We start from the raw sequence: 24,023 nt of genomic DNA on the forward strand, positions 1-24,023 counted from the left end.
GCGATGACGTCACCGCCCCCACTTCCCGAGGGTCTGTCTGCGGTGTGGGTGACGTCACCGCGCGCGCCGGCGCGTCGTCGCCGCCGTGATGACGTCACCGAGCTGCGCGGCCATGAAGGAGCCGCCACGGCGGCCGCGGGCGCTGTTCCTGGCGGGGTTAAGCGCGGCGTTCGGGGCCGCGTTCGTGTCCCTCTACGTGCAGATCCCGGGTACGGAGAGAGGGGAGGGGGCTGCGGGCGGGGAGGGGGGTGGGAAGGGTTTATGGAGGGGTCTGGGTCCGTGGCTGGAGGGCAGGAGGATCTGCAGAGGGACCTGGATCCATGGCTGGAGGGCAGGAGGATCTGCAGAGGGATCTGGATCCATGGCTGGAGGGCAGGAGGCTCTGCAGAGGGACCTGGATCCATGGCTGGAGGGCAGGAGGCTCTGCAGAGGGGTCTGGATCCATGGCTGGAGGGCAGGAGGATCTGCAGAGGGGTCTGGATCCATGGCTGGAGGGCAGGAGGATCTGCAGGGGGACCTGGATCCATGGCTGGAGGGCAGGAGGATCTGCAGACGGGTCTGGATCCATGGCTGGAGGGCAGGAGGCTCTGCAGAGGGGTCTGGATCCATGGCTGGAGGGCAGGAGGATCTGCAGAGGGACCTGGATCCATGGCTGGAGGGCAGGAGGATCTGCAGAGGGATGTGGATCCGTGGCTGGAGGACCAGAAGCCCTCGTCACCCGTGTCCCTGTCCCCTTCCCAGGTCTGTACGGCCGCGATGGGCTCCTGCCGGCGCGCCGGCTCCTGCGCCTCAGCGGGAAGGGGCTGTGGGAGCAGCTGCGCGATTTCCCCACGCTGCTGTGGCTCAGCCCCCGCCTGGGGCTGGACACGGAGCAGGGGCTGGAGCTGCTGTGCCTGCTGGGCGCGCTGGGCTCCTTCTCGGCGCTGCTGTGGGAGCCGCTGCGCGACAGCCTGCTCTTCGCCCTGCTCACCCTCCTCTACCTCTCGCTCTACCAGGTACGGGGACCTCGCAGGGGGGATTTAGGAGGGTGAGGAGCGGGACGGGGCGGCCGTGGCTTCGTTCTGCGAGCTCCTGGCGTGCTCGACGTCCTTCACGGAGCTGGTTCTCTTTCCCCTAGTTCCAATTCACTCTCCCTGGCTTCAGATCTCACAGTTCCAGTTCCCTCTCTGCTCCCCTGGCTCCTGTTTCCATTCCTCCGCTCCGGATCGCGTTTCCCTTCTTCTAGTTGTCGCCTCCCCAGCTCCAGTTCCCTCAGCTCCTCAGGATTCGCTCCAGTTTAGTGATGGTTTAGTGATTGATGGGAACGGTTGGACTCGATGAAACCGTGGGTCCTTTCCAACCTGGTGATTCCATGATTCTTTTCCAGCCCCCTTTCCCAGCTCCACTTCCCCATTCCGCTTCCTTTGCTCCAATTCCCTCTTCCAATTCTCTCTCCCCGGCTCCTTTTCCTTGAGTCTGGTTTCCAGCTCCACTTCCCCCATTCCACTTCCTTCTCCTTGGGGTTTCTCCCATCCCGTTCCCCCCCCAGCTTGGATTTGAGCAGGACCTCGCCCTGGTGGAGCTCCATGAGGTTCTCCCCACTCCCCGGGGCTCTGGAAGGAGTCGAGGTGCTGCCGGCCACCCCGGGGCCGCTATCCTGTGCCTCCAGCTTATCAGAGAATCCCCAGGTTGGAGAGGACCCACCAGATCATCGAGTCCAACCGTCCCCATCAGTCACTAACCCATGGCCCTCAGCACCTCGGCCACCCGGCCCTTAAACCCCTCCAGGGAAGGGGACTCAACCCCCTCCCTGGGCAGCCTCGGACAGGGACCAGTGACCCTTTTGGTGAAGAAGTTCCACCTGAGGTCCAGCCTGACCCTCCCCTGGTGGAGCTTGAGGCCATTCCCTCTCGTCCTGTCCCCTGGCCCTTGGGAGAAGAGCCCAGCTCCCTCCTCTCCACAACCTCCTCTCAGGGAGTTGGAGAGAGCAATGAGGTCTCCCCTCAGCCTCCTCTTCTCCAGCCTAAACACCCCCAGGGCCCTCAGGCTTCTTCTCCAGCCCCTTCCCCAGCTCCGTTGCTCTTCTCCAGACGTGCTCCAACATCTCAAGGTCTTTCTTGTGGGGAGGGGCCCAGCACTGACCCCAGGATTCGAGGAGCGGTCTCCCCAGGGCCGAGGCCAGAGGGAGAAGAACCTCCCTGGCCCTGCTGGCCACGCCGGCTCTGCTCCAAGCCAAGATGCCCTTGGCCTTCTTGGCCCCCTGGGCCCCTGCTGGCTCCTGGTCAACCAACCCCCCCAGGTCCTTCTCCTCCAGGCACTTTCCAGCCAGCCTTCTCCTAGGCTGGAGCTGCCCAGGGTTGTTGTGCCCCACGGGCCTCGTTAACCCTGGTCCCTGTCTCCTCTCTCGGCAGGTCGGCCAGGTTTTCCTCTATTTCCAGTGGTGAGTCCTCCCCGTGTCCCGTGCTGGTGGCCGCCCCGTGGCTCGCCCTCGGCTCTGGGGCGGCGGGGCTCGTTAGCGGACGGGGCTCGTTAGCGGAGGCGCCTTTCGGTGCGCAGGGACAGCCTGCTGCTGGAAGCCGGGTTCCTGGCGGTGCTGGTGGCCCCGCTGCGGCTGGGGCGCTGGCGGCAGCCGGCCTGGCGCCCCCACGACTCCCTCACCTTCTGGCTCGTCCGCTGGCTCCTCTTCCGCCTCATGTTCGCCTCCGGCGTGGTCAAGCTCAGCAGCCGCTGCCCGACCTGGTGGGGGCTGACGGGTGAGGGGCCGCGGGGAGGGGGGCTGGGGGGGTTTTGGAGGTCTTTTGGGGGGTCTCGGAGTGTTTTGGGGGGCTTCAGGGGGTCTTTTGGGGGGTCTCGGAGTGTTTTGAGGGGCTTCAGCGGGTCTTTTGGGAGAGCTGGGGGGCTTTGGGGGCTTCAGGGGGTCTTTAGGAGGTCTTTTGGGGGGTCTCGGGGTGTTTTGGGGGGCTTCAGGGGGTCTTTTGGGGGGTCTCGGGGTGTTTTGGGGGGCTTCAGCAGGTCTTTTGGGAGGGCTGGGGGGCTTGGGGGGCTTCAGGGGGTCTTTAGGAGGTCTTTTGGGGGGTCTCAGGGTGTTTTGGGGGGCTTCAGGGGGTCTTTTGGGGGGTCTCGGGGTGTTTTGGGGGGCTTCAGCAGGTCTTTTGGGAGGGCTGGGGGGCTTGGGGGGCTTCAGGGGGTCTTTAGGAGGTCTTTTGGGGGGTCTTGGGGTGTTTTGGGGGGCTTCAGGGGGTCTTTTGGGGGGTCTTGGAGTGTTTTGGGGGGCTTCATGGGGTCTTTTGGGAGGGCTGGGGGGCTTTGGGGGCTTCAAAGGGTCTTTAGGGGGTCTTTCAGGGGGTCTCAGCGTGTTTTGGGGGGCTTCAGGGGGTCTTTTGGGGGGTCTCAGAGTGTTTTGTGGGGCTTCAGCGGGTCTTTTGGGAGGGCTGGGGGGGTTGGGGGGCTTCAGGCGGTCCTTAGGAGGTCTTTTGGGGGGCTTCAGGGGGTCTTTTGGGGGGTCTCAGAGTGTTTTGGGGGGCTTCAGGGGGTCTTTTGGGGGGTCTCGGAGTGTTTTGGGGGGCTTCAGCGGGTCTTTTGGGAGGGCTGGGGGGGTTGGGGGGTTTCAAAGGGTCTTTAGGGGGTCTTTCTGGGGGTCTCAGGGTGTTTTGGGGGGCTTCAGCGGGTCTTTTGGGAGGGCTGGGGGGTTGGGGGGCTTTAGGGGGTCTTTAGGGGGTCTTTTGGGGGAGCTGGGGGTCTTTTGGGGGGCTTCAGGGGGTCTTTTGCGGGGTCTCGGAGTGTTTTGGGGGGCTTCAGCGGGTCTTTTGGGGGGGTTGGGGGGCTTCAGGGGGTCTTTAGGAGGTCTTTTGGGGTGTCTGGGGGTGTTTTGGGGGGCTTCAGGGGGTCTTTTGGGGGGTCTCAGAGTGTTTTGGGGGGCTTCAGCGGGTCTTTTGGGAGGGCTGGGGGGCTTTGGGGGCTTCAGGGGGTCTTTAGGAGGTCTTTTGGGGTGTCTGGGGGTGTTTTGGGGGGCTTCAGGGGGTCTTTTGGGGGGTCTCAGAGTGTTTTGGGGGGCTTCAGCGGGTCTTTTGGGAGGGCTTGGGGGGCTTTGGGGGCTTCAGGGGGTCTTTAGGAGGTCTTTTGGGGGGCTTCAGGGGGTCTTTTGGGGGGTCTCAGAGTGTTTTGGGGGGCTTCAGGGGGTCTTTTGGGAGGGCTGGGGGGGTTGGGGGGCTTCAGGGGGTCTTTAGGAGGTCTTTTGGGGGGTCTCGGGGTGTTTTGGGGGGCTTCAGGGGGTCTTTTGGGGGGTCTCGGAGTGTTCTGGGGGGCTTCAGCGGGTCTTTTGGGAGGGCTGGGGGGGTTGGGGGGCTTCAGGGGGTTTTTAAGGGGTCTTCTGGGGGGTCTGGGGATGTTTTGAGGGGCTTCAGGGGGTCTTTTGGGTGAGTCTGAGCGTGTTTAGGGGTGTCTGGGGGGCTGGGGGTGTTTTGCAGGGGTTCAGGGGGTCTTTTGAGGGGCTATTGGGGGGGCTGGTGGTGTTTTGGGGGGCTTCAGGGGGTCTTTTGGAGGGTCTGGGGGTCTTTTGGGGGGCTTTTGGGGGTCTTTTGGGGGATCTGGAGGGCTTCAGGGGGTTTTCTGGAGGGGGTGAGGGTGTTTGGGGGGCTTCAGGGGGTCTTTTGGGGAGGCTGAGGGTGTTTGGGGGGGCTTGGGGGGCTTCAGGGGATCTTTGGGGGGTCTGGGGGTCTTTAGAGGGTGTCCGGGGGGCTTCAAGGGGTCTTTTGGGGTGGTCTTGGGGTATTTGGGGGCGCTTCAGGGGGTCTTTTTGGGGGGCTGAGGGTGTTTGGGGGGCTCTTTTGGGGGGGTTTGGGGGGCTTCAGGGGATCTTTGGGGGGTCTGGGGGTCTTTAGAGGGTGTCCGGGGGGGCTTCAAGAGGTCTTTTGGGGTGGTCTTGGGGTATTTGGAGGTGCTTCAGGGGGTCTTTTGGGGGGGCTGAGGGTGTTTGGGGGGCTTCAAGGGGTTGGGGGGGTCGGGAGCCTTTTTGGGGGGGGGTTGGGGTGGTTCACAGCGTTTTGGGGGGCTCTTTGGAACCTTTGATGGGTTCTACCAGGGCATTTGGGGTTCCACAACCTTTGAGGGGGGGTCTGTGGGGCCTTTTTGGGGGGGGGGTCACAGGCTTGGGGGGCTCTTTGAGGGGGGCTCTCAGCCTTTGGGGTCTCTTTGGAGAGCCTTGAGGTCTCTGTTGGGTTCTTGGGGGGGCTGTGTGGGACCTTTGATGGGTTCTCCCAGGGCTTTTGGGGTTCCACAACCTTTTTGGGGGGTCACAGCCTTTGAGGGGCTCTTTGAGGGGGGCTCTCAGGGTGTTTGAGGGGGATCACAGCGTTTGGGGTCTCTGTGGAGAGCCTTGAGGTCTCTGTTGGGTTTCTGGGGGGCTCTTTGGGACCTTTGATAGGTTCTCCCAGGGTTTTTGGGGTTCCACAACCTTTTTGGGGGGTCACAACCTCGGGGGGCTCTTTGAGGGGGGCTCTCAGGGTGTTTGAGGGGGACAGCATTTGGGGTCTCTGTGGAGAGCCTTGAGGTCTCTGTTGGGTTCTTGGGGGGCTCTTTGGGACCTTTGATGGGTTCTACTGGGGCTTTTGGGGTTCCAAGACCTTTGGGGGGGGGGTCTGTGTGGCCTTTTGGGGGGGGTCACAGCCTTGGGGGGCTCTTTGAGGGGGGCTCTCAGGGTGTTTGAGGGGGATCACAGCGTCTGGGGTCTCTGTGGAGAGCCTTGAGGTCTCTGTTGGGTTTCTGGGGGGCTCTGTGGGATCTTTGATGGGTTCTACTGGGGCTTTTGGGGTTCCACAACCTTTTGGGGGGATCTGCGGGGCCCTGTACCCCAACTTTACCCCCCCGTGCCCCCCCCAGCTCTCACCTATCACTACGAGACGCAGTGCCTGCCCACGCCGGGCGCCTGGTTCGCCCACCAGCTCCCCGTGTGGTTCCACAAGCTCAGCGTGGTGGCCACCTACGTCATCGAGATCCCCGTCCCCGTCCTCTTCTTCGCCCCCGTCCGACGCCTCCGGCTCTTCGCCTTCTACAGCCAAGTGAGGCGAGGGGGGGGGACACCCCGCTTTTGGAATGCTGGGTTGGGGTTGGATTTCTAGGATATGGGGGGACAAAGGGAAAGGGATGGGTGGAGGCATCTACCTGGGCTTCGGAAAAACCTTTTGTGTGGTTCCAGATGAGTCGTGGAATGGGTTGGGTTGGAAGGGACCTTAAAGATCATCCAGTCCCACCCCTGCCATGAGCAGGGACACCTCCTGCTGGATCAGGGGCTCCAAGCCCCATCCGACCTGGCCTTGAACCCCTCCAGGGATCCACGACTTCCCTGGGCAACCTCCTCCCATCCAGAGAACGTGGCCAGCAGGGAGGGAGGGGATTGTCCCCTCTGCTCCTCTCGGGGAGACCTCAGCTGGAGGGTTGGGGCCAGGGCTGGAATCCTCAGCAGGAGAAGGAGATGGAGCTGTTGGAACGGGGCCAGAGGAGGCTCCAAGGATGATGCGAGGGCTGGAGAACCTCCCGTGCGAGGACAGGCTGGGAGAGTTGGGGTTGTGGAGAAGAGAAGGCTCCGAGGAGACCTTAGAGAGACCTTCCAGCACCTGAAGGGGCTCCAGGAAAGCTGGGGAGGGACTGTTGGCCGGGGAGGACAAGGAGAGGATGAGGGGAAGCTGCAAGAGGGGGGATGGAGGTGAGATCTTGAGGAGAAATGTTCTCCTGCGAGGGTGGGGAGACCCTGGCCCAGGTTTCCCAGGGAAGCTGTGGCTGCCCCATCCCTGGAGGTGTTGAGGACCAGGCTGGATGGGGCTTGGAGCCCCTGATCCAGTGGGAGGTGCCTCTACCCGTGGCAGGAGGGTTGGAACTGGATGATCTATGAGGTCCCTTCCAACCCACCCCACTCCACGATTTGAGGTGGAACCAGGTGGGCTTTGGGGTCCCTCCCACCCCGCTCCGTGGTTCTCCAGGCCCTGGGGCTCTGTCCCCCTCCATCCCAGTGCTGCTCTTCCTCCTCCCCAGCTCCTGCTGCAGGTCCTCATCATCCTCACGGGCAACTACAACTTCTTCAACGCCCTCACCATCGTCCTCACCTTCTCCCTGCTGGATGAGGAGCACGTGGGGCGCTGGTTGGGGCGCGGCAAGAGGCGCAACGGCACCGGTGAGGCCCGAGCTGCCGCCCTGGGAGGGGTGGGGACCTCTCTGGGGTGGGAAGGGGCCACGTTCTCGCTCCGGTTGGTCCACGACCGCGGTGTTTTGGCCATGAAGGATGTTTTGGCCGTGAATGTTGGCCATGAGATGCCTTCAAGCCCACCCAGGCTCTTGGGCGGCGCTTTGCGCGGCGTTAACCGTCGCGGCTTGGCTGCAGCGTGGCCGCCCGGCCTCCTCTCCGTCCTCTCGGCCGTGGTGGAGCTGAGCGTCTACGTCCTCCTGCTCCTGGGGACCGTCCGCTTCTTCGGCTTGGAGATCAACTGGGAGAAGAAGCTGGTGGATTCCAAAGTGGGTACGTCCTGAGCGGCACCAGGTGTCACGGCGATGGCAGCGCTGGTGCCCGCGGCTCCTCGCTGACGCCGCGGTGGTTCCCTTCGCTCCAGCCTTCACCTACCACGAGTTCACCACGTGGCTGCAGGCGGTGACGCTGCCGCTGGTGGGACTGGGCTTCCTCTTGCTCTGCTGGGAGATCCTGGTGGCTCTTTACAGGTGGGGACGGGCGTCGGCGAGCGCTGGGGGAGGCCGGGGGGACAACCCCGAGGGGGGATCTGGGCGGGAGGAGGGGCCTGGAGGGAGAGGGGTGGGATGGGGGGTGGGAGCTGGCTTGGAGGTGAGGCTGGAGGTTCAACCAGGCCAAGTGGTGGGTCCTCAACTTGGGACACACCAACCCTGAGCAGCTCCAGCCTAGGAGAAGGCTGGCTGGAAAGGGCCTGGAGGAGAAGGACCTGGGGGGGTTGGTTGACCAGGAGCCAGCAGGGGCCCAGGGGGCCAAGAAGGCCAAGGGCATCTTGGCTTGGAGCAGAGCCGGCGTGGCCAGCAGGGCCAGGGAGGTTCTTCTCCCTCTGTCCTCGGCCCTGGGGAGACCGCTCCTCGAATCCTGGGGTCAGTGCTGGGCCCCTCCCCACCAGAAGGATGTTGAGGCTCTGGAGCGAGTGCAGAGAAGAGCAACGGAGCTGGGGAAGGGGCTGGAGAAGAAGCCTGAGGGCCCTGGGGGTGTTTAGGCTGGAGAAGAGGAGGCTGAGGGGAGACCTCATTGCTCTCTCCAACTCCCTGAGAGGAGGTTGTGGAGAGGAGGGAGCTGGGCTCTTCTCCCAAGGGCCAGGGGACAGGACGAGAGGGAATGGCCTCAAGCTCCACCAGGGGAGGCTCAGGCTGGACATCAAGAGGAGTCATAGAATGAGTCATAGAATCCCCAGGTTGGAAAAGACCCACTGGATCGTTGAGTCCAACCATTCCCATCAACACGAGGTGATCCAACCTGATGATTCATCTCCTCACAGATGCGCCTGCGTCCGCGGTTGCTTCTGGAAGCTCTGGGCCACCCTGCAATGGGCCGTCTTCGCCACCGCCGCCTTGGGGATGTTTGCCGTTAGCTTGGTGAGTGCCGGCCGAGGCCACCGGCAAAGTCCACCCCCTCCAAAAAACCCCCTTCCCGGACACGGTGCTGGATCCGCTTTGCCCCCTCTGGCAGGTGCCCTTCACCTACATCGACTACGAGTCCAACGGGAAGCTCTGGCCCGGCATCCACCAGATGTTCGGTGCCGTCGAGCGCTTCCAGGTGGTCAACTCGTACGGGCTCTTCCGGAGGATGACGGGCGTCGGGGGGCGGCCGGAGGTGGTGCTGGAGGGCAGCTACGACAAGGAGACCTGGACGGTGAGTTGGGCGCCTCTTGGGATCGCGGAGACCTTGGGGTTGGGCGGGAGAACGTTGAGGGGAGGACTTTGAGCTTAGAGGTCTTCTGTGGCTCAGAGAGCTGGGGTTGTTGAGCCTGGAGAAGAGAAGGCTGCGAGGAGACCTTAGAGAGACCTTCCAGTGTCTGAAGGGGCTCCAGGAAAGCTGGAGAGGGACCTTCTACAAAGTCTTGGAGATGGGACGAGGGGCAATGGGGATAAACTGGAGAGGGGCAGGGTTAGACTGGTCATGAGGAGGAATTTCTTCACCATGAAGGTGATGAGACCCTGGAGCAGGTTTTCCAGAGAAGTTGTGGCTGCCCCATCCCTGGAAGGGATCCATCCAACCTGGTCTTCAACACCTCCAGGGATGGGGCAGCCAGGACTTCTCTGTCCTGGGGCTTCACCACCTTCAGCATGAAGAATTTCTTCCTAATATCCAATCTCAATCTTCCCTCTTCCAATTTAAAGCCACCCCGCCTTGTCCCATCACTCCAGCCCCTTGGAAAAAGCCCTTCCCCAGCTTTCTTGGGCCCCTTCAGGTCCTGGAAGGTCACTCCAAGTTCTCCCTGGAGCCTTCTCCGGGCTGAACAACCCCAACTCTCTCAGCCTGTCCCCATACGCGAGGTTCTCCAGCCCTTGGATCAGCTCCGTGGCCTCCTCTGGTCCTGTTCCAACAGCTCCATCTCCTTCTTCTGTTGAGGATTCACTCTAAGAAGGGCTGAGTTGGACAAGGTGGTGGGACGGGCGCTGAGGAACAACACCAAGAGTCTTCATCTTGCTGGTTCATGGAATAGTTGGCGTTGGAAGGGACCTTAAAGCCCATCCAGTTCCACCCCTGCCCAGGGAGGGGGTTGAGTCCCCTTCCCTGGAGGGGTTTAAGGGCCGGGTGGCCGAGGTGCTGAGGGACATGGGTTAGTGATCGATGGGGATGGTTGGACTCGATGATCCCGTGGGTCTCCTCCAACCCGGTGATTCGATGGTTCTCCCGCAGGAGATCGAGTTCCTCTACAAACCCGGCAACGTCACCGTGGCTCCGGCCCTGGTGGCCCCGCACCAGCCGCGCCTCGACTGGCAGATGTGGTTCGCTGCCCTCGGCCCTCACACCAGCAGCCCCTGGTTCACCAGCCTCGTCCACCGCCTCCTGCAGGGCAAGAGCGACGGTCAGTGGGGCTGGAGATGCGGGGCAGGGGATCTGGGTGGGCTTTGGGGTCCCTTCAACCCAACCCGTTCCATGATTTGAGGTGGAACTGGATGGGCTTTTAACTCCCTCCCAACCCAACCAGTTCTGTGATTTAGAGATGGACCTGGGTGCGTTTTGAGGGCCCTCCCAACCCAAACCGTTCCATGTTTTGAGGTGGAACCTGGCTGGGCTTTGAGGTCCCTTCCAACCCAACTCATTCCATGATTTGAGGTGGAACTGGATGGGCTTTGAGGTCCCTTCAACCCATTCCATGACTTGAGGTGGACCTGGATGGGCTTTGAGGTTCCTTCAACTCGTTCCATGATTTGAGGTGGAACCGGGTGGTTTTTGAGGTCCATCCCAACCCATTCCATGATCTGAGATGGACCTGAATGGGCTTTGAGGTCCCTTCCAACCCAACCCGTTCCATGACTTGAGATGGAACCACATGTATTTGAGGTCCATCCCAACCCATTCCATGACTTGATGTGGACTTGGATGGTTTTTGAGGTCCCTTCTAACTCAAACAATTCCATGATTCAGATTGGACCTGGATGGGCTTTGAGGATCCTTCAACCCAACCCATTCCATGATTTGAGGTGGAACTGGCTGGGCTTTGAGGTCCCTCGTAACCCAACTCATTCCATGACTTGAGGTGGAACCGGATGGTTTCTGAGGTCCGTCCCAACCCATTCCATGATCTGAGGTGGACCTGGATGGGCGTTGAGGTCCCTTCAACCCATTCCATGATTGAGGTGTCTCCGCAGTGATCCACCTGCTCCAGCTGGACGCCTCCCGCTACCCCTTCCACTCGCGCCCTCCCGTCTACATCCGCGCCCAGCTCTACAAGTACTGGTTCACCAGCTCCGCCGACGCCAGGTGAGCTGCAACGGGGCCTCCTCGGCCCTCGGGGGCCACCAGAGCTGGTGGCCACCGGCCTCACCTCTGGTTGCCCCGCAGCTCGGCCCCCGCCCCGTGGTGGCGACGGCAGCGCGTCCACGAGTTCTTCCCGGCCGTCTCCTTGGGAGACCCCGCGCTGGAGACCCTGCTTGGCCAGCACGGCCTCAAGGTGAGGAGCCCTGGCCACGTCATGGACCCCGTGGCCACCACCAGTCTCCCTGTGGCCACCACCAGTCTCCCTGTGGCCATGTCCTGGTCCCCGTGGCCACCGCCAGTCTCCCTGTGGCCATGTCCTGGTCCCCGTGACCACCGCCAGTCTCCCTGTGGCCACCACCAGTCTCCCTGTGGCCATGTCCTGGTCCCCTTGGCCACCACCAGTCTCTCTGTGGCCACCACCAGTCTCCCTGTGGCCATGTCTTGGTCCCTGTGGCCACCACCAGTCTCTCTGTGGCTACCACCAGTCTCCCTGTGGCCATGTCCTGGTCCCCGTGGCCACCACCAGTCTCTCTGTGGCCACCACCAGTCTCCCTGTGGCCATGTCTTGGTCCCTGTGGCCACCACCAGTCTCTCTGTGGCCATGTCCTGGTCCCCGTGGCCACCACCAGTCTCCATGTGGCCACCACCAGTCTCCATGTGGCCACCACCAGTCTCCCTGTGGCCATGTCCTGGTCCCCGTGGCCACCACCAGTCTCCCTGTGGCCACGTCATGGTTCCTGTGGCCACCACCAGTCTCCATGTGGCCGTGTCATGGTCCCTGTGGCCACCACCAGTCTCCCTGTGGCCATGTCCTGGTCCCCATGCCCACCACCCCCCTCCCCATGGCCATGTCATGATCCTTGTGGCCACCACCCCCCTCCCTGTGGCTGTGTCATGATCCTTGTGGCCACCATCCCCCTCCCCGTGGCCATCCCGTGAACTCTGTGGCCACCACCACCCTCCTCATGGCCATGTCATGGGTCCCACGTCCACGTCTTGGTCCCTGTGGCCACCACCCCCCTCCCTGTGGCCACCACGGCCCCTGTTGCTTGCCCTGCAGGACAAGGCATCACCCAAGCGCCCTCCGGCCACCATCCTACCGCGGCTACTAGCCACACTTCGCGCCTTCCTCCATCCCTTCTCCGGCCCCGCCATCCTGTGGGCCCTCTACCTGCTGGTAGCCACCGTCTGGCTCCTGCGAGCCGTGGGCCAACGCGGGGGCGGCCCCGGGCGGCACAAAGGGCCGCGAGTCGACCGTGGCGAGAGGAACGGGCACGTGCGGCGCAGGGACGGCAAGGAGGCTGACGAGCGAGCCCGCGGGGCTACCGAGGGCAACAGCCGCGGCCGCGGGGCCACCGAGGGCCACGGCGAAGTCCGGAGCCGCGGGGCCACCGAGGGCCACGGCGAAGTCCGGAGCCGCGGGGCCACCGAAGGCCACGGCGAAGGCCGGAGCCGCGTGGCTACCAATGGCCACGGCGAGGGGCTCCGTGGCCCCAAGAAGAAGAAATAGGGCCTGGAGCCCCCACAGACTCACCACGTGGAGCCGGGAGCCCCCCAACTTGCCCCTCAGGACCCTGAAGTTGCCCCCCAACTTGCCCCCCATGTCTGCCCCACTTTAGGTGGTTCCCCTCCCCCCCCCCCCTTTCTTGGTGTTTTGGGGTCCCGGGGTAGGAGGGTTTTGGGGTTCCGGGGGGGTGGGATGTCCCCCATCCCATTTCTAGGGGGGTTTTGAGGTCCCTGGGGAGATTTGGGGTTCTTTGAGGGGTGTCCGGGTCCATGCCCCCCCCCATTTCTGGGGGTTTTAGGGTCCCTGGTGGAGTTTGGGGTCCCTGGGCAAGGGGGTTTGGGGGTTCTGGGGTGGGAGGGTGTTGGGATGTTCCCCCCCCCCCCCCCAATTTCTAAGGGGGTTTTGGGGTCCCTGGGGAGATTTCAGGTTCCTTGAGGGCATTCAGGGTCCCCCCCATTTGTGGAGATTTTGGGGTCCCTGGGGAGGTTTGGGGTCCTTGTGGTGCAGGGGGGCTTTGGGGTTCCTGGGGGACTTGGGGGGTCGTCCCCCCCCATTTCTGTGGGGGATTGGGGTCCCTGTCCAGGGGAATTTTTGGTTTCCTTGTGGGGTTTTGGGGTTCCTGGGAGAGTTGGGGTGTCTGCACCATTTCTAGGGGGTTCTGGGATTCCTGGGGGGGATTTGGGGTTCCTGGGGTGGGGGTCAGAGTGTACCCCCACATTTCTGGGGGATTGAGGTCCCTGTGCAGGGGGTTTTGGGGGTGTATTCCCCATTTGAGGGGGGGGGTTGGGGGTCCCTGGGAGGTTTGGGGGTTCCTGAGAGGGGGATTGGGGTCTCCTCTCACCATTTCTGGGGGGTTTGGGGTTCCTGGGGGGTTTTGGGGTCCTGGGATGGGGGTGTCGTCCCCCCATTTCTGGGTGTTTTGGGATCCCTGGGGGATTTTGTGGGTCCCTGGGTTGGGGGGAGGGGGTTCAGGGTGGCCCCCCCCATTTCTGGGGGGGTTTGGAGTCCCCCCTTTCTTGAGGAATTTGGGGGTCCCTGGAGGGGGGGGGTGTTGGGGTCCCTGGGGGGATTTTTAGGGGCCCTCTTTCCTTGGGGCTTTTAGGGGTCCCTATCGAGGGGGTTTTGGGGTCCCTGGGTGGTGGTGGGGTTGTTTTGGGGTCCCTCCTTTTTTGAGGGTTGCCCCCTGCGGCTCCATTTGTGCTCCCCGATTCTTTTATAAATAAAGCCTTGGACATTCCACACCAGGTCCCCCCCTTTTGTACCCCCCGTTTTTTACCCCTTCCCTCCTTTTCTACCCCCATTTTTACCCCATCCTCCCTTTTTTTGCTACCCTTTTATCTCTTTTTACCCCATCTCCCTGTTTTACCCCCATTTTACCCCTTCCCCCCTTCTTTACCCCCATTTTCCCCCTTCCCCCTTCTTTACCCCCATTTTCCCCCTTCCCCCCTTCTTCACCCCCCATTTTCCCCCTTCCCCCCCTTCTTTACCCCCATTTTCCCCCTTTCCCCCTTCTTTACCCCCATTTTCCCCCTTCCAACCTTCTTTACCCCCATTTTCCCCCTTCCCCCCTTCTTTACCCCCATTTTTACCCCTTCCCCCCTTCTTTACCCCCATTTCCCCCTTCCCCCCTTCTTCACCCCCCATTTTCCCCCTTCCCACCTTCTTTACCCCCCATTTTCCCCCTTCCCCCCTTCTTTACCCTCCATTTTTACCCCCTTCCCCCCTTCTTTACCCCCATTTTACCCCCTTCCCGCCTTTTTTACCCTCCATTTTTACCCCTTCCCGCCATTTTTAACCGCCATTTTTCCCCCTTCCCGCCCTTTTTAACCCTTTCTCCCCCTTTTAGCCCTGTCCCCTCTTTAACCCTTTCTGTCCCGTTAACCCCTTTCTCTCCACCGTCTCCTCCCCTTTAACCCTTTCCCTTCTCTTTAACCCTTTCCTCCCCTTCTCCCCTTAACCCTTTCTCTCCCCTTTTAACCCTTTCTCCTCCCCTTTTGAACCCTTTCTCCCCCCTTAACCCTTCCTCCCCCCTTAACCCTTTCTCCCCCCTTAACCCTTTCTCCCCCCTCTTTTAACCCTTTCTCCTCCCTTATCCCTTCCTCCCCCTTTAACCCTTCCTCCCCCTTTAACCCTTCCACCCCCCTTAACCCTTTCTCCCCCTTTTAACCCTTTCTCCCCTTTAACCCTTTCTTCCCCCTTTAACCCTTTCTCCCCTTTAATCCTTTCTCTCCCCTTTAACCCTTTCTCCCCTTTAACCCTTTCTCCCCCTTTTAACCCTTTCTCCCCTTTAACCCTTTCTTCCCCCTTTAACCCTTTCTTCCCCTTTAACCCTTTCTCCCCTCTTTTAACCCTTCCCCCTTTAACCCTTTCTCCCCTCTTTTAACCCTTTCTTCCCCTTTAACCCTTTCTCCCCCTCTTTTAACCCTTCCCCCCTTTAACCCTTTCTCCTCCTCTTTTAACCCTTTCTCCCCTTTAACCCTTTCTTCCCCTTTAACCCTTTCTCCCTCCTTTAACCCTTTCTCCCCTCCTTTAACCCTTTCTTCCCCTTTAACCCTTTCTCCCCCTCTTTTAACCCTTTCTCCCCTTTAACCCTTTCTCCCTCCTTTAACCCTTTCTCCCCCTTTAACCCTTTCTCCCCCCTTCCCCCCCAACCTCTCCAGCAGCTCCCAGTGCTGTGCAACTGGGGTTTATTGGGGTGACTCCAAAGAAGTGTGTGTGTGAGGGGAGATCCTGGAGTTTGGGGGGTCCTGGGGTTTGGGGGGGGCTCCCCCCCCTTCACCAGCGGAGCCTCCCGGGACAATATTTATCAATCAGGCCTTGATAATAACCCCTCAACCCCTCCACGTCCGGCATCTCTTCTTGCTTGGTGTAGAGATCGAATTTGCTACAAGGGGGCAAAAATGGGGGGTTAAATGGAGGGGGGACCCCCAAACCCCTCCATAAGACCCCCCCCAAGGCACCTACTTGAGCTCCTGCACCCAGGGGAGCATCTCCAGGTCGTGTTTGGAGCAGAGATGCCGGTAGTCGCCGTGCGTGTGCCAGGGGTAGAAGGAGTGGAACCGAACCATGTAAAAAGCCTTCAAGAAGAGGGTTTTGGGGGTTTTTTTTTTTGGGGGGGGGGGGCATAAAAAAAAAGGGGGGGGGTCCCTGAGTCTTTGTTTTCCCACCCAGGAACCCCCTAGTTGTATGGAGGAGCTCCCCATCCTCACCTCCTTGGGCAGCGCCAGGTTGTTGGTGGTCATCACGCGGTACATGTACTCTGGGGGCCAGCGGGTGAGCCCCAAAAGTGTCCTGGGGGGGAAGGGGGGGAGAAGGGACCCCCCCCCACCCCCCAAACCCAAACATGGGGGGGAAAGGGACCCCCCCCCCAGGAGAAGGAACCCAAAAAAGGGGAGAAAAGGAGCCCCCCAGGCCCAAAAATGGTGGGGAAAGGGATCCCCCCCAGGAGAAGGAACCCAAAAATGGGGACTAAGGGACCCCCCCAGGAGAAGGAACCCCAAAAAGGGGGCAAAGGGACCCCCCCCAGACCCAAAAATGGGGGTGAAGGGATCCCACCAGGAGCAGGAACCCCCAAAAAAGGGGGATAAATGGCCCCCCCAGGAGAAGAAACCCCAAAAATGGGAACAAAGGGACCCCCCCAGAACCAGGAACCCCAAAAAGGGGGGGAAGGGACCCCCCAGGAGAAGAAACCCCCTAAAAGGGGGGCACGGGGACTCCCCCAGACCCCACAATGGGGACAAAAGGACCCCCTCAGACCCTGAACCCCCAAAGGGAGACAAGGGGACCCCCCCCAGACACAAAAAAGGGGTGACAGGAGCCCCCTCAGACCCTGAACCCCCAAAGGGAGACAAGGGGACCCCCCCAGACACAAAAAAAGGGGTGACAGGAGCCCCCTCAGACCCTGAACCCCCAAAGGGAGACAAGGGGACCCCCCCAGACACAAAACGGGGGTGACAGGAGCCCCCTCAGACCCTGAACCCTCAAAATGGGGCAAGGAGACACCCCCAGATTCAAAAAGGGAGTGACAGGAGCCCCCCCAGACCCTGAACCCCAAAAATGAGGGAAAAGGGACCCCCCCAGATCCCTAAAGCTGCAAGAGGAGCCCCCCCAGACCCTGACCCCAAAAATGAGGGAAAAGGGACCCCCCCAGACCCAAAAATGGGGACAAAGGGACCCCCCCCGACCCTGAACCCCAAAAGAGGGTCAACGCGACCCCCCCTCCAGACCCCAACCCACCCCAGAAGGGGTCCAGAGGAGCCCCCCCTTTTTGGGGGCGTCCCCCCCATTTTGGGGTGTCCCCCTCCCTTACCGTCGTGTCCCCAGGACATGAGGACGTTCTCGAGGCCGCAGTGGGGCTGATAGATCCCCAGGTCGGTGCTGGGTGGGGTGGGATGGGGGGACATCAAGATGGGGAACCCCCCCCCCACCTTGCACCCCACTTTTTTTTTGGGGTGGGGGTGTCCAAGGTCACCTGTATCTGGGGTCCTTGGTGTCGGGGTTGTCCTGGAAGGTGGAGTCGGCGAAGACCACGCTCTTCTGGACTTTGCAGCCCACTGGGAAGGTGTCTCCCACCACCGCCCACTGCGAGGACGTGTCGTGGAGTCCCACCAGGGAGAAGAAGAGGAAAAGGTCCTCCAGATGCCATCCCACCCCCACCAGGATCAAACTTCAAGGAGAAGAGGAGGAAGAGGTCCTCCAAAAGCCGTCCCAGCACCACCAGGATCGACCCTCAAGGAGAAGAAGAGCTAGAGGTTCTCCAGAAGCCATCCCAGCACCACCAGGATTGACCCCCAAGGAGAAGAAGAGCTAGAGGTCCCCCAAAAGCCATCCCAGCACCACCAGGATCGACCCTCAAGGAGAAGAAGAGCTAGAGGTCCTCCAAAAGCCATCCCACCACCACCAAGATCCCCCACCAAGGAGAAGAGGAGGAAGAGGTCCTCCAAAAGCCAACCCACCCCCACCAGGATCGACCCTCAAGGAGAAGAGCTAGAGGTCCTCCAAAAGCCGTCCCAGCACCACCAGGATTGACCCCCAAGGAGAAGAAGAGCTAGAGGTCCCCCAAAAGCCATCCCAGCACCACCAGGATCGACCCCCAAGGAGAAGAGGAGGAAGAGGTCCTCCAAAAGCCATCCCACCACCACCAAGATCCCCCACCAAGGAGAAGAGGAGGAAAAGGTCCTCCAAAAGCCAACCCACCCCCACCAGGATCGACCCTCAAGGAGAAGAGCTTGAGGTCCTCCAAAAGCCGTCCCAGCACCACCAGGATCGACCCTCAAGGAGAAGAAGAGCTAGAGGTCCTCCAAAAGCCATCCCAGCACCACCAGGATCGACCCTCAAGGAGAAGAGGAGGAAGAGGTCCCGCAAAAGCCATCCCACCACCACCAGGATCGACCCTCAAGGAGAAGAAGAGCTAGAGGTCCTCCAAAAGCCATCCCAGCACCACCAGGATTGACCCCCAAGGAGAAGAGGAGGAAGAGGTCCTCCAAAAGCCATCCCACCACCACCAAGATCCCCCACCAAGGAGAAGAGGAGGAAAAGGTCCTCCAAAAGCCAACCCACCCCCACCAGGATTGACCCTCAAGGAGAAGAGCTTGAGGTCCTCCAAAAGCCGTCCCAGCACCACCAGGATTGACCCCCAAGGAGAAGAAGAGCTTGAGGTCCCCCAAAAGCCATCCCAGCACCTCCAGGATCAACCCCCCCATCTCACCTGGGGTTCCCCGAAGAGCACCAAGACCTTGCCCAGGTCGTGGAGGAGACCCACCAGGTGGAACCAGTCTGGGGGGGAGGGTGGAGGGGGTCAACCGTCAGGGAGGTGTCACCTCCGTGGAGGTGTCACCATGAAGATGTCACCATGGAGACGTCAACCGCCATGGAAGCATCTTCACCATGGAGATTTCAACCACCATGGAGATGTCACCATAGAGATTTCAACCACCATGGAGATGTCAACCACCATGGAAGCATCTTCACCATGGAGATGTCTCCATCATGGAAACATCATCGCTATGGCGATGTCAACCATCATGGAAACATCAACCAACTTGGAGATGTCAAATAACAGGGAAACATCTTCACCATGGAGGTGTCACCACCATGGAGACTTCAACCATCATGGAGATTTCAACCACCATGGAGATGTCAACCAACGTGGAAACATCTTCACCATAGAGATGTCTCCACCATGGAGACGTCAACTGTCATGGAGACATCAACCAGTATGGAGATTTCAACCACCATGGAGCTGTCAACCACCATGGAGATGTCAACCAACATGAAAGCATCATCATCATGGAGATGTCTCCACCATGGAGATGTCAACCAACTTGGAGATGTCACCACCATGGAAACATCGTCACCATGGAGACCTCAACCACATGGAGACTTCAACGACCATGGAGATGTCTCCACCACGGAGATGTCCACCACCATGGAAGCACCATTGCCGTGGAGATGCGACCCCCATGGCGAGGTCTCCCCGTGGTGGGGCTCTCGGGGTGCCCAGGACCTTTGTCGGGGTGGGCGCGCCGGATGCCCTCGGCCGTCTGGTAGGCGTGGTAGGAGTTGGGGAAGTCAACGTCGGGGTCGGACTCGTCCACCAGCTGGTCCAGGAGCTCCAGCGCTTCCATGATGCTCATGGTCCTCTGGGAGCAGCTCCCGTACTGGGCGAGCTGGGACAACCCGGGGCAGGGGGGACACACTGGGCACGGAGCTCCTGGGACCTCCAGGAGGTGGGGACGGGGCTCCTGGGGGTGGGGGCTGCGTGGGGGGGTGCATGGGGACATGAGGTGGGAAAGGGGGTCCATGGGGACACCTGGTGGGACAGGAGGTTCAGGAAGGAAACCAGGTGGGACTGGGGGTCCACGGGGGACATCTGGTGGGACAGGAGGTCCATGGGGACATGGGATGGGACAGGAGGTCAATGGGGGACACCAGGTGGGACTTGGGGTCCATGGGGACATGGGATGGGACAGGAGGTCCATGGGGACACCAGGTGGGACAGGAGGTCCATGGGGACATGGGATGGGACAGGAGGTCCATGGGGACATGAGATGGGACAGGAGGTCCATGGGGACACCAGGGGGGACAGGAGGTCCATGGGCACATTGGGTGAGAGAGGAGGTCAATGGGGACATTGGGTGGGACAAGAGGTCCACAGGGGCCACCAGGTGGGACTTGGGGTCCATGGGGACATCGGGTGGGACTCAGGGTCCATGGGGACATTGGGTGGGACAGGGGGGCCTTGGGGGACATGGGATTGGACAGGAGGTCCATGGGGACACCAGGTGGGACTTGGGGTCCATGGGGACAGGAGGTTCAGGAAGGACACCAGGTGGGACAGGAGGTCCATGAGGGCCACCAAGTGGGACAGGGGGTCTATGGGGACATTGGGTGGGACAGGAGGTCCCTGGTGTCCCCAGGTGTCCCCAGGTGTCCCTCACCTTGCTCTGGACGAAGGCCAAGCTCTGCCGCGTGTGCATCTCCAGGTAGGTGTGGAACACGCGCCCCGCGCCCTCCTGGGGACACTGGACCCGTGACACCAGGGCCACCAGGGCCACCAGGGCCACCAGGGACATCAGGGGACATCAGGGGACATAAGGGCCACCAGGGACATCAGGGACACCGGGGACACCAGCCCAGTGTCCCCCTCCCAGTATCCCCAGTGTCCCCAGTGCCCCCAGTTACCCCAGTATCCCCAGTATCCCCTTCCCAGTGTCCCCAGTGTCCCCAGTATCCCCAGTGACCCCAATGTCCCCAATATCCCCAGTGTCCCCATCTGAGTGTCCCCAGTGTCCCTGTGTCCCCAGTGCCCCCAGTATCCCCAGTTACCCCAGTATCCCCAGTGTCCCCATCCCAGTATCCCCAGTATCCGACTGTCTTCAGTGCTCCCCAGTGTCCCCAGTGTCCCCAGTATCCCTGCATCCCCATTATACCCAGTGCCCCCGGTGTCCCCACCCCAGTATCCCCAGTGTCCTCAGTGTCCCCAGTGTCCCCAGTGTCCCCAGGGCCCCCAGTTACCCCAGTATCCCCAATGTCCCCATCCCAGTATCCCCAGTATCCTACTGTCTTCAGTGCTCCCCAGTTTCCCCAGTGTCCCCATTATACCCAGTGTCCCCAGTGTCCCCAGTGCCCCCAGTGCCCCCAGTGTCCCCAGTGTCCCGTGTCCCCAGTGTCCCCAGTACTCCAGTGTCCCCAGTATCCCCAGTGCCCCCAATATCCCTGTGTCCCCAGTATCCCCAGTGTCCCCAGTATCCCTGCGTCCCCAGTGTCCCCAGTGCCCCCAGTGTCCTCAGTGTCCCCAGTGTCCCCAGTATCCCTGCATCCCCATTATACCCAGTGCCCCCAGTGTCCCCAGTGTCCCCAGTGTCCCGTGTCCCCAGTATCCCCAGTGTCCCCAGTGTCCCCAGTATCCCTGCATCCCCATTATACCCACTGCCCCCAGTGTCCCCATCCCAGTATCCCCAGTGTCCCTGTGTCACCAGTGTCCCCAGTATCCCCAATGTCCCCATCCCAATATCCCCAGTATCCGACTGTCTTCAGTGCTCCCCAGTGTCCCCAGTGTCCCCAGTGTCCCCAGTGCCCCCATCCCAGTGCTCCCAGTGCTCCCAGTCTCACCCTGTAGTTCCGATACTGGGATTTCCCTTTCCCGGCTTCGGGGCCCTCAGGGGGCTCCGAGCTCTGTGGGGAGAGAGACTGTGGGTCAGGGGGGGTCTGTGCCCCCCAAGTGTGGGTCAGGGGGTGACTGTGCCCCCCAAGTGTGGGTCAGGGGGGGTCTGTGCCCCCCAAGTGTGGGTCAGGGGGTGACTGTGCCCCCCAAGTGTGGGTCAGGGGGGGTCTCTGCCCCCCAAGTGTGGGTCAGGGGGGTGTCTGTGCCCCCCAAGTGTGGGTCAGGGGGGTCTGTGCCCCCCAAGTGTGGGTCAGGGGGGTGTCTGTGCCCCCCAAGTGTGGGTCAGGGGGGTGTCTCTGCCCCCCAAGCGTGGGTCGGGGGGGTGTCTGTGCCCCCCATGTGTGGGTCAGGGGGTGTCTGTGCCCCCCAAGTGTGGGTCAGGGGGGTGTCTGTGCCCCCCATGTGTGGGTCAGGGGGTGTCTGTGCCCCCCAAGTGTGGGTCAGGGGTGTCTGTGCCCCCCAAGTGTGGGTCGGGGGGGTGTCTGAGCCCCCCAAGTGTGGGTCAGGGGTGTCTGTGCCCCCCAAGTGTGGGTCAGGGGTGTCTGTGCCCCCCAAGCGTGGGTCAGGGGGGTGTCTCTGCCCCCCAAGTGTGGGTCGGGGGGTGTCTCTGCCCCCCAAGTGTGGGTCGGGGGGTGTCTGTGCCCCCCAAGCGTGGGTCAGGGGGGTGTCTGTGCCCCCCAAGTGTGGGTCAGGGGGTGTCTGTGCCCCCCGAGTGTGGGTCAGGGGTGTCTGTGCCCCCCATGTGTGGGTCAGGGGGTGTCTGTGCCCCCCAAGTGTGGGTCAGGGGGGTGTCTGTGCCCCCCAAGTGGGGGGGGGGGGTCACTCACCCGGGTGGCGCTCATGGTGCTGCAGGTTGGGGTCCCCCCTCCCCCCGTTTTAAGCGCTGGGGGCGGCGCGGGGTTAAACCAGCGCCCCCAGTGCTCCCAGTGCCCCCAGTTACCGGCTCACCAGTTAACCCGGGCGTGTTAATCATCACCCGGCCCCGCGGCCCAGGGTCCCCCGGCCCCTCCTCCCAGTGCTCCCAGTGTCCCCAGTGTCCCCCTCCTCCCAGTGCTCCCAGTATCCCCAGTGTCCCCCTCCTCCCAGTGCTCCCAGCACCCCCAGTATCACCCCTTTCCCCTCCTCCCAGTGCTCCCAGTATCCCCAGTGCCCCCAGTGCTCCCAGTATCCCCAGTGCCCCCAGTGCTCCCAGTGCTCCCGGTATCACCAGTGTCCCCCACCTCCCAGTGTCCCCAGTGCTCCCAGAATTCCCACTGCTCCCGATATCCCCAGTATCCCCAGTGCTCCCAGTGTCCCCAGTGCTCCCAGTATCCCCAGTGTCCCCAGTGTTCCCAGTGTCCCCACAGCTCCAGTGTCCCCAGTGCTCCCAGTATCCCAGTGTCCCCACATCCCAGTGTCCCCAGTGCTCCCAGTATCCCTGGTGCTCCACAGCCTGTGTCCCCAGTGCTCCCAGTGCCCTCAGTGTCCCCAGTGCTCCCAGTATCCCAGTGTCCCCCACATCCCAGTGTCCCCAGTGCTCCCAGTATCACCAGTGTCCCCCACCTCCCAGTGCATCTGGTTCTCCCAGTATCCCCAGTGTCCCCAGTGCTCCCAGTATCCCCAGTGCACCCAGTGCTCCCAGTATCACCACAGCCCCGGTGTCCCCAGTGCTCCCACTCTCCCCAGGGTCCCCACCTCCCAGTATCCCCAGGGCTCCCAGTATCCCCAGTGTTCCCAGTGTCCCTAGTGCTCCCAGCATCACCAGTGTCCCCACACCCCAGTGTCCCCAGTGCTCCCAGTATCCCTAGTGCTCCCAGTGTCCCCACATCCCAGTGTCCCCAGTATCCCAGTGTCCCCACATCCCAGGGTCCCCGGTGCTCCCAGTATCCCCAGCACCCCACAGCCTGTGTCCCCAGTGCTCCCAGTGCCCTCAGTGTCCCCAGTGCTCCCAGTATCCCAGTGTCCCCCACCTCCCAGTGTCCCCAGTGCTCCCAGTATCCCAGTGTCGCCCATGTCCCCAATGCTTGCAGAATTCCCAGTGCTCCCAGTATACTCAGTGTCCCCCACCTCCCAGTGTCTCCAGTGTCCCCACTGCTCCGAGTGTCCCCAGTATCCCCAGTGCACCCAGTGCTCCCAGTATCACCACAGCCCCGGTGTCCCCAGTGCTCCCAGTCTCCCCAGTGTCCCCACCTCCCAGTGTCCCCAGTGCTTGCAGTATCCCAGTATCCCCAGGGCTCCCAGTATCACCAGTGCCCCCAGTATCCCCAGTGTCCCCAATGCTCTGAGTATCCCCAATGTCCCCCACCTCCCAGTGTCCCCAGTGCTCCCAGTATCACCAGCGTCCCCTCATCCCAGTGTCCCCAGTGCTCCCAGTATCCCCAGCGCCCCACAGTGCTCCCAGTGCCCTCAGAATCCCCAGTGCTCCCAGTATCCCAGTGTCCCTCACCTCCCAGTGTCCCCAGTGCTCCCAGTATCACCAGTGTTCCCAGTGCTCCCAGAATTCCCACTGCTCCCAATATCACCAGTGTCCCCAGTGCTCCCAGTGTCCCCAGTGTTCCCAGTGCTCCCAGTAGCCCCTGTGCTCCCAGTGTCCCCAGTGCTCCCAGTGTCCCCAGTGCTCCCAGTATCCCCAGTGCCCCCAGTGTCCCCAGTATCACCAGTGTTCCCAGTGCTCCCAGAATTCCCACTGCTCCCAATATCACCAGTGTCCCCAGTGCTCCGTGTCCCCAGTGCTCCCAGTGTCCCCAGTATCCCCAGTGCTCCCAGTACTCCCAGTGTCCCCAGTGCTCCCAGTATCCCCAGTGCTCCCAGTGTCCCCAGTGTTCCCAGTGCTCCCAGTGTCCCCAGTGCTCCCAGTATCCCCAGTATCCCCAGTGCTCCCAGTGCTCCCAGTATCCCCAGTACTCCCAGTGTCCCCAGTGCTCCCAGTATCCCCAGTGCTCCCAGTG

General features: G+C 61.8%; 2 protein-coding genes across 2 annotated transcripts; one reads left to right on the forward strand and one right to left on the reverse strand.

Moving 5' to 3' along the window:
- The first annotated feature begins 96 nt into the window (after positions 1-96).
- LMF2 (lipase maturation factor 2) lies at positions 97-12,784 on the forward strand. The gene is made up of 14 exons (XM_069849728.1): positions 97-209; positions 742-995; positions 2,391-2,419; positions 2,536-2,732; positions 5,857-6,035; positions 7,006-7,144; positions 7,352-7,486; positions 7,578-7,683; positions 8,475-8,571; positions 8,666-8,848; positions 9,860-10,028; positions 10,816-10,927; positions 11,009-11,117; positions 11,985-12,784. Exons 1-14 carry the CDS (start codon positions 113-115, stop codon positions 12,432-12,434), a joined length of 2,256 nt encoding a protein of 751 aa, XP_069705829.1. The 5' UTR covers positions 97-112; the 3' UTR covers positions 12,435-12,784.
- Positions 12,785-15,206: 2,422 nt separating this feature from the next.
- MIOX (myo-inositol oxygenase) lies at positions 15,207-21,938 on the reverse strand. Its single transcript, XM_069849868.1, has 10 exons — positions 21,924-21,938; positions 21,045-21,107; positions 19,871-19,945; positions 18,937-19,099; positions 18,139-18,206; positions 16,903-17,012; positions 16,741-16,808; positions 15,641-15,690; positions 15,396-15,508; positions 15,207-15,315 (listed from the first exon to the last, which is right to left on the reverse strand). The coding sequence occupies exons 1-10, from the start codon at positions 21,936-21,938 to the stop codon at positions 15,207-15,209; spliced, it is 834 nt and encodes a 277-aa protein (XP_069705969.1).
- Positions 21,939-24,023: the final 2,085 nt, after the last annotated feature.

The sequence above is a fragment of the Phaenicophaeus curvirostris genome, chromosome 1 (assembly GCF_032191515.1).
Source record: "Phaenicophaeus curvirostris isolate KB17595 chromosome 1, BPBGC_Pcur_1.0, whole genome shotgun sequence".
NCBI lineage: Eukaryota > Metazoa > Chordata > Aves > Cuculiformes > Cuculidae > Phaenicophaeus > Phaenicophaeus curvirostris.

What these genes read in the sequence shown, in the direction of transcription:
- MIOX (XM_069849868.1), bottom strand. An exon ending in TGCTCTTCGGGGAACCCCAG is followed by an intron (nt 17,013 to 18,138) that starts GTGAGATGGGGG and finishes ACGTCCTCGCAG; the next exon opens with TGGGCGGTGGTGGGAGACAC. An exon ending in ACCTGGCGCTGCCCAAGGAG is followed by an intron (nt 15,509 to 15,640) that starts GTGAGGATGGGG and finishes CTCTTCTTGAAG; the next exon opens with GCTTTTTACATGGTTCGGTT.
- LMF2 (XM_069849728.1), top strand. Translation starts at nt 113, where the DNA reads ATGAAGGAGCCGCCACGGCGGCCGCGGGCGCTGTTCCTGGCGGGGTTA. An exon ending in GGATGTTTGCCGTTAGCTTG is followed by an intron (nt 8,572 to 8,665) that starts GTGAGTGCCGGC and finishes CCCCTCTGGCAG; the next exon opens with GTGCCCTTCACCTACATCGA. An exon ending in TTGGCCAGCACGGCCTCAAG is followed by an intron (nt 11,118 to 11,984) that starts GTGAGGAGCCCT and finishes CTTGCCCTGCAG; the next exon opens with GACAAGGCATCACCCAAGCG.